At 37.9% G+C, this 8,755-nt stretch overlaps 1 protein-coding gene across 1 annotated transcript in view; it reads right to left on the bottom strand.

The window, feature by feature from the left end:
- Nucleotides 1-1,859: 1,859 nt before the first annotated feature.
- PAXBP1 (PAX3 and PAX7 binding protein 1) overlaps nucleotides 1,860-8,755 on the bottom strand; it is a 42,925-nt gene continuing 36,029 nt past the window's right edge. The window contains exons 16-18 of the mRNA XM_003797066.2: nucleotides 7,501-7,647; nucleotides 5,311-5,465; nucleotides 1,860-3,016 (exon numbers count right to left, since the gene is read on the bottom strand). Coding sequence (XP_003797114.1) covers nucleotides 2,899-3,016; nucleotides 5,311-5,465; nucleotides 7,501-7,647 — 420 coding nt within the window. The 3' untranslated portion in view covers nucleotides 1,860-2,898. The remainder of the gene's footprint in view (nucleotides 3,017-5,310; nucleotides 5,466-7,500; nucleotides 7,648-8,755) is intronic.

Below are 8,755 nucleotides of genomic sequence, written 5' to 3'. Positions count from 1 at the left end.
GCCTGTAGTCCCAGCTATGTGGGAGGCGGAGGCAGGAGACTCACTTGAGTCCAGGAATTGGAGTTTGCTGTGAGCTAGGCTGAGGCCATGGCTCTCAAAAAAAAAAAAAAAGAAAGAAAGAAAGAAAGAAAGAAAAACTTGGGCCTCTTAGATCTCTGGGAGGCTGAGGCAGGAGACTCGCTTGAGCCCAGGAGTTGGAGGTTGCTGTGAGCTGTCATGCCATAGCACTCTACCCAGGAGGACAGCTTGAGGCTCCTGTCTCGAAAAAAAAAATCCCTGGTTGTACTAAGGTTCCCCAAAAGCTGCTTCCCCCCAACTTCAGAGAGGCAGCGATACAAAGGCTAGCCCATACCCTAAAGACTTTGGGGTTGAAAGCTGCCTCAGCCTTGAATTAGAATTGCACCAATGTCTAAGAACTTCACCCTTTCCACTCTCCTTCACACAGGTCAGACCCACCTAAATCATAGTCTGACAGCTTACCCAGCACTCTTTTCCCCTTAGGCATTTTCCTCAATAAATTACCTGTATATTTAATGCCGTTTTGGTGTCTATTCCCCAGAGGACCTGAATTGACACATGAATATTTATCCTTCACCTCCTTTCCTTCTTTGGCTGAGGTTTGTATCTCAGAGACAGTATCTTGAGTATACTCCAGCCGTAGCACAGGCCAAGAGAAAAGCTCTCAAGCAAAGGGAGCACAGTAACCATGGCATGAAGATGGCAGGATACGGTTAAGGCACTGACATCATTGGCTGTAAGGTACTAATCACTCCTTATAAGTATTTTATATTGTTTCAATAAAATTAACTCTCTAAAAACCTCTTTCACCTATTTTGGAGTTAATGCAGAGGATTACTCTGAGAGAAAAGAATGAAAAGCCCAAAACTTTAGTTTTATCGAAACGTAACCTTCTGAATTTATCTTTTGACAATTCCCTTAGTACTCCTTTTTTTTTGGCCGGGGCTGGGTTTGAACCCACCACCTCTGGCATTTGGGGCCGGTGCCCTAGTCCTTTGAGCCACAGGCGCTGCCCACCCCTAAATATTCTTAAGAAATATCACTTAGTTATTTCTGGAATAATACTTTCTAAGAATCAAAACCCACTTCTTTTATGTACTGTTCTATTGCTAAATTCAGTTTCCATCGAATTCCTAGTGCAGTGTTCAAACTCAATATGATGAATTTCATAAGTAGTAGGATAAAGGTTGGAGTTTATTGTAAAAGTTCTTTTATTTTTCTTTGAGACAGAGTTTTTTTTTCCTTGCCCTTGGTAGAGCACTATGGCATCACAGCTCACAGCAACCTCAAACTCTTTGGCTTAAGCAATTCTCTTGCCTCAGCCTTTCAAGTAGCTGGGACTACAGGTGTCTGCCAGTGATGAGCTATTTTTAGTAAGACAGGGTCTCCCTCAGGGTGGTCTTGAACTCCTGAGCTCTGGCAATCCACCTGCCTCAGCCTCTGAGAGCATTACAGGTGTGAGCCACCTCACTCAGGCTATTGTAAAAAGCTCTTAAAAGAAGATATAGAGAGTATTAAGTCTAATGAGTTTGGAAACACATAGACCCAAATGACCCGCATATGATATATATATGCAAGTTTATATATTTCTTTTCCATTGACAATGAGAATAGAGGTTGTAACTTTAATTCTACTCAATAGGCTCCTAAGATATAATAAAAAATTCATCCAGAATGAATATGAAGGGATAAGATAAAACTGACAGAGCAAATAAGAGTGCATGACACTATTCTAAATATTATTTGTCTTGACCATGTGTACACATGGGCCTGGTAATAGTCTCACTTTGTGAGTCATTTGAAATGCTGTAAAATTAGTTATCAGGAAAATACAACAAAGGATATATTTAAAAATTAATTTAATGCTTGGCTAAAGCTTAATTACATATAATTATCAAACAATAGTCCTTAATTTCCAAAAAGTTCCTCTTTTGAAAATCACAGAATCAGAAAGCATAAACTTTAAAACAAGTTTTCTGAATATTTACAATGTGGTATAAACATTATAGAAGACCACGGATATTAAATTGCCTGGATATGAATCAGCAAGGCGTATTCTTTATTGCATATATAACTCACATATGTGGGATTTTAAATATAATGACAGACTACTGAAATTCAAATGCATGTACCTGTGAGCTTGGCAGGGAGTAAAATCATGAATGAGATAGGAGCTCCCAAAACCATGCAATTAGGTTGTGGGTTTATTATTTTCAAAAATTAAACTGCTATGTTCCGTTTTAAACTATGTTGCATATATCGTTTAGCTTTCACGTTAAACCCATTTAACTCTAATGCTGATTCAAGGAAGAAAGTTCAACATTCACTCAATGACTAAGTTCACAACTCAACTCTGTTTTAAGGCAGCACAGCTACATGATAGCAACGCTAACCAAAAGGTGATGAACACTTAGTCACTTGCCAGCCCTTTTGTTGCAACAGGATAGTTAATTTCCCTAAGACAATTTGCTACTGGATAATTTTCTGCTGTTAAAAGGCTTTCTCTGTTAAAAAACACCACAAATTTCCAGTGTGAAAATTAAGTTCATGGTGATATAAATATATATATGCATAATTACATAATTTACACTGCACACATCGTTTACAGAGGACAATTAACTGAGAGGGTTAATTTGAATGACCATATAAAATACTTCTGTAAACAAAGTATGACAGGTAGTAAAGAAAACATTCATTGACTCCTAGAAATAATCTGAATTCCTTTCATTCTGAAGAAATTGCATGTAAGGACACAGGATTGAATATAATGTTTTTGTATTAAAACAAGAATCAATATTTTACAGTTTAAGAAACTTTACATATATACAAAATTTATACACTGGGAATGGTATTAGAGCAAATAGGCTTTTTAGTCTCAGATCTATTTTCCTTCAATCAAAGACTTAAATTCTTTCACATTGTGGTCACTTGCAACAGCCATAGCATGGTCCAAAGCTCGAACACTTGCAAGGAGTTTTACTATCTGTTTTATGTTTTCCCTAAAAGAGAGAGAGAGAAAATTAGCAGCATCTCATTAATCAGTCCATTGAAGGGAAAATTTATTAAATTGACTTTATTGCCGTTTTAGAGACTTTGAAATCAATTTTTCTAAGAATACCTTTTTTAAAAAGGAAAACAGAGATACTCAAGCTACAGCATGTTAAAAAAGTAGTATTGTCTATATCAAACAATACATACATATATGTTTAAACAACTAGCCTTGAGAAAGGTGATTTATTTTTCAAAACAAAACAAAATTTTATTCATATCAATGATTTTCATTAATATCTAGAAAGAAAAAAGAAATTTCCAAACTTCCTCAGAGCCCTCTCAATCCTTCTCAAACTAGCTCTTCTAGAGTATACCTAGAATACAAATTATATTTGTATGTCTTTATTACCATCAAAATCCAGCATAAATTTTATTCCTCCGAAATTCACAAAACTCAGAATAATTTGGTGTTCCTTATCACCCCAGCTAGAAGTCATTCTACCTTCTCATTATAAAGGAAATCTCAAATTTTAACACACAAGAGAATTACCTAGGAGGTAATTTAAAGCACAGATCACCCTCTAGCCCCATTCCCAGAGTTCTAACTTGGCAGGCCTAGAGTAGGGCCTGATAATGTTCACTTCTAATAAGCTCCTGGGCAATGCTGCTGCTGCTCTTCAGGAACCACACTTTAACTGTTCTAGCCGTTGATCATGAGAAATAACACACAATGTGACATTGTCTCCTCTACAAAACTATAGTAATCATAAGAATTATAATTTGCAAAACTTGCAACCCACATGAAATACTTTATGTGCACTGTACCAGAGTGGGTGCTTAAATAGCTGCTTCAGTTTTCTTTCTGTAGATAAGTAAATTACGTTTGTTGATATTTAACTCCCCAAACAAAAATATGATTAAATATACATAAATCAAAGTTTAAAAATGTGATAAAATTTATCAAATAAAAAATAACACACTGAGAAAAGATACTGGTGCCAATAGATAACCACCAAAATGATATGTACTTAGAACAAACTTAAAATATAAACCAAAAGCTCAGCGCCTGTGGCTCAAGTGGCTAAAGCGCCAGCCACATACACCTAAGGTGGTGGGTTCGAATCCAGCCTGGGCCTGCCAACCGCTTGAGCCCAGAAGTTGGAGGTTGCTGTGAGCTGTGATGCTATAGCATTCTACCCAGGGGGACAGCTTGAGGCTCTGTCTCAAAAAATATATATATAAACCAAAATCACCTTTCAAAGAATTTTACCATTAAAATCTTTACTATCTACTTTGCTTTTAATTTTGGGGGGAAAGATGGCACAGAAAAAAGTTTTGTTATAGGGGTATGACTCATGCATGATGTGATCTAAACAAAAAAGCAACTTTGACATTAGGAAGATACATGAAGGAAATTTTAAAAGTAATTTAAAATTTTTTTCCAACTGTACTAGTTATTATTTACTTTTCATGCAAGAGATTTATCCCCAAATCACATGAACATCCACAATATTAAGATTGTGGATAATGGTTCATTAAGGATAATGGTTCATTTTTTCCTTATAACCTTTGGTAAAAATTAGGAGAGTAGGGCAGTGCCTGTGGCTCAGTGAGTAGGGCGCTGGCCCCATATACCAAGGATGGTGGGTTCGAACCCAGCCCTGGCCAAACTGCAACAAAAACTGGGTGTTGTGGCAGGTGCCTGCAGTCCCACCTACTTGGGAAGCTGAGGCAAGAGAATCGCTTAAGCCCAAAAGCTGGAGGTTGCTGGGAGCTATGACGCCACGGCACTCTACTGAGGGCAACAAATGAGACTCTATCTCTTAAAAAAAAAAAAAAAAATTAGAGTAAGTTGCTCCCCCAAAATTGACTGGTAAGTCTGTGATAAGAATAAAGAAAAATACAACACGGAGCACAGGAAGATAACCTCCAATATACTTTGTGTTTAAGTGACCATTTTTTCCAGAGTTTACATCTGTGTAAAGAACCTCCAAATAAGGTTCACAACATTCTAAGATCCTGAGATCTCTAATTCTAGGAGAAGACACAGAAAAGAATAGTTTATGCATTCCTCCAAGAGCTGGCCTTTACCAGAAGTCTTTGCTTAATACCTACACAAATGTGTACTGACAAAAAAAAAAAAAAAAAAAAAAGAAATTTTGGTAGGATTAAATACTAAAAGAATGTACAGTTTAAACTAAAATATAAACTTCTCTCTAAATTAAAACATCTTAATACTAAATCTGATGACAACTAAAGAAACTATAGGTTACCATTTCATCAACTTATTACAAAAAATTACCTCGCATTTCTTTTTTCCACATCAGAGCATCCGATACTGTTTCTATAAATTGTATCTGCTAAGTGTACAAGGTATCGACAAAAGTTTTCTAGCTGAGAAATAGTCCTTTCTCCTTTCAGATTCATAAACCACTGTTTGGGGAAACAATTGATTACCTATGGAGAAGAAAGATGCAAAACAAAATAGTTAAAACAGAATAAATGAAAGCATCTAGCCTGACTTCAACACAATGCATTATATCAAAGAAACAAAATTACACTGGTATCCCACGAACATACAAGGTGGACATAAAGTTTGTGTGCAATTTAAAATAGTTTAACATACATAGAAAATCATGTAACTTTATGTCCACCCTACGTATACATACGAAAATACATGAAAAGAAGTTAATTTTTTTTTTTTTGTAGTTTTTGGCGGGGGCTGGGTTTGAACCCTCCACCTCCAGCATATGGGGCTGGCGCACTACTCCTTTGAGCCACAGGCACCACCCAAAAGAAGTTAATTTTTTTTTTTTCAGAGACAGAGTCTTACTTTATCACCCTCAGTAGAGTGCTATGTCATCACAGCAATCTCCAATGCCTGGGCTTAGGCAATTCTCTTGCCTCAGCCTCCCGAGTAGCTGGGACTACAGGCGCCCGCCACAACGCCTGGCTATTTTTTTTGTTGCAGTTTGGCTGGGTCTGGGTTTGAACCCACCACCCTCGGTACATGGGGCCGGTGCCCTACTCACTGAGCCACAGGTGCTGCCCAAGAAGTTAAATTTTTTTTTTTTTTTTTGAGACGGAGCCTCAAGCTATCCCCCTGGGTAAAGTGCCATGGCTTCACAGCTCACAGCAACCTCCAACTCCTGGGCTCAAGCGAGTCTCCTGCCTCAGCCTCCCAAGTAGCTGGGACTACAGGCGCCCGCCACAACGCCTGGCCATTTTTTTTTGGTTGCAGCCATCATTGTTGTTTGGCGGGCCCAGGCTGGGGATTCGAACCCGCCACCTTAGGTGTATGTGGCTGGCGCCTTAGCCGCTTGAGCCACAGGCGCCGAGCCGAAGTTAAATTTTTTAAGAAAGAAAATATCTAAAAGCTAAGTCCCGATCATGAGCATAGTGTATTTAACTAGACTTGCTATTGGGCTATAAATTACCTCGAAGGGATATTTTTTAAACCTAACTTCCTACATCAACTATATCAATATACCTAAATTTTTACTCCAACCGATGGGTTAAGTACTCAAAGCAAAAGATACACAATTTAGTATTTAAGTAAATTACTAATATAAAACTAATAACAAATTGCTTCATTTTCCAATCTTCCAAGATTCCCTAAATTGACTTAGTTCTCCCCTCCCCGCCTTTCTTTTTTTTAAAGACACAGGGTCTCACTCTTACTCTGGCTGGTCTTAAACTCCTGAGCTCAAGCAATCCAATCTGCCTCAGCTTCCCAGAATACTAGAATTACAAGCATGAGCTGAATTCTCCCTTACTAACGGCTTTTGATATATATATAAAAAATGTGCAGTATAAATATGAAATTGTAGGCCCCCCTCCAAATAATGCCATGAGTAAAGCATCCATGCGGGTAGTGGGAGCCAAACTGGCCTAGACTGAGGTTAAGAGAATAAAGATTTCATTATTCTAGAATTAAAACTTTTACTAATACCTACAAAAATCTAAAACTGGCCAGGTGCAGTGGCTCATGCCTCTAATCCTAACACTCTGGGAGGCCGAGGCAGCTGGATTGCTTGAACGCATGAATTTGAGGCCAGCCTGAGCAAGAGAGAGACCCTGTCTTCTCTACTAAAAATTAAAAATTAAGGCAAGAGGATCACTTGAGCCCAAGAGTTTGAAATTGCTATGAACTATGATGCTATGGCACCCTACGCAGGGCAACAAAGTGAGACTCTGTCTCAGAAACAAAACAAAACAAAAAACCTTTTAATAATACATATAAAAAATTAAAACTTTTATTAATATCTACAAAAATGCTAGAGATAGATGGATGAGTACATATTACCGTATACATTTTTACTGGGGAAAATGCTGTGAGGGTTTAAACTATCTACTTAGGTAAACCGAACCTTACACAAGTCCAATAATCAAAGGAGGTTGCATAAAATTCCCAAACCCCTCTTCAAAAAAGGAAAAAATTCATTTCATCTTATGTACTTTAAAAACTACACTGTAGGTCATTTTAACTCACATTTTGGGCTTTTTTGATGCTGTCATCTCCATATTCTGAATTCTGAAAAGCCATGAGAATGTATCTATTTAATAAGCCATCTATTGATAACTCCTGAAGAGTTTTATTTGAGAAAATGCCATACCACTGAAGAAAATTCCCTAATAGCTAGAAAGAAGAAAAAAAAATCATTGAGAGGCAACATCAAGCAATTAAGGTATAAATTAAATCAGTTGTACAATCAAACACTGTATGAAATACAGTAGATAATGTCTTGCCAAAGTACCAAATAAATACTTTCAAAGGCCTAAATATTTCCTAAAATTACTACAGAATTGAATTTTAAATTTTATATTACTTAAAATTTAAATAGACATATGTGACTAGCAGCTATAATACTAGTCAGCACAGACAGGTACAGAACATTTTCCTTCACTGCTGATAGGCACTCCTAATGCAAAATGTCTTCTTCATTCAAAATTATGCCTAAATTGGTCTATGGACCCACCCTCCCAGAGGATGGGAGGTTCTCTTTCTCACTACAACATGCATGGCTACCAGACCTCATGAAACTGGACCAAGATATCCCTTGGACACGTGAATTGGATTGGAACCCCCAATCTAATCTACCATAAACACTTCCCAGTTATTTCCTAATACTACACAACTATTCAGGTCAGAGGCCTGGATATATTTCTGGACCTCTCCCTCAAGTTGTTTCAGTTCCACTGCCATCCAATCCATTCATTTCTCTCACTTCTTGCTGCCATCCCCTGTAAGCTGCCATCATCTCTTTCTCAATCTTGCAGTTGTTCTAGTGCTTTTTTTTTTTTTTTAAATTTTTTTTGAGACAGAGCCTCAAGCTGTCATCCTGGGTAGAGTGCTGTGACATCACAGCTCACAGCAACGTCCAACTCCTGGGCTTAAGCAATTCTCTTGCTTCGATCTCCCAAGTAGCTGGAACTAAAGGCATCTGCCACAATGCTCAGCTATTTTTTGGTTGCAGCTGTCGCTGTTTGGCAGGCTCAGGCTGGATTCGAACCCACCAGCTCAGGTTTATGTGGCTGGTGCCTTAGCCACTACAGCCACAGGCACCGAGCCATTCCAGTGATTAATATCAAGAACCTAAAATAGCCTTTGTCTAGTCGAGTTCTGCAAGAGACATAAATAAATCTACAGAAAAATATTTGAGTGATTCTTTTTTTTTCTTTTTTTTGAGACAGGAGCCTCAAGCTGTTCCCCTGGGTAGAGTGCCATGGCATCTCAGCTCACAGCA

Source organism: Otolemur garnettii, unplaced genomic scaffold, assembly GCF_000181295.1.
Source record: "Otolemur garnettii isolate 467f Iridium unplaced genomic scaffold, OtoGar3 scaffold00111, whole genome shotgun sequence".
Taxonomy (NCBI): Eukaryota; Metazoa; Chordata; class Mammalia; order Primates; family Galagidae; genus Otolemur; species Otolemur garnettii.
Note: the sequence above shows the minus strand (reverse complement) of the source record. Positions and strands in the feature narration are given on the sequence as shown.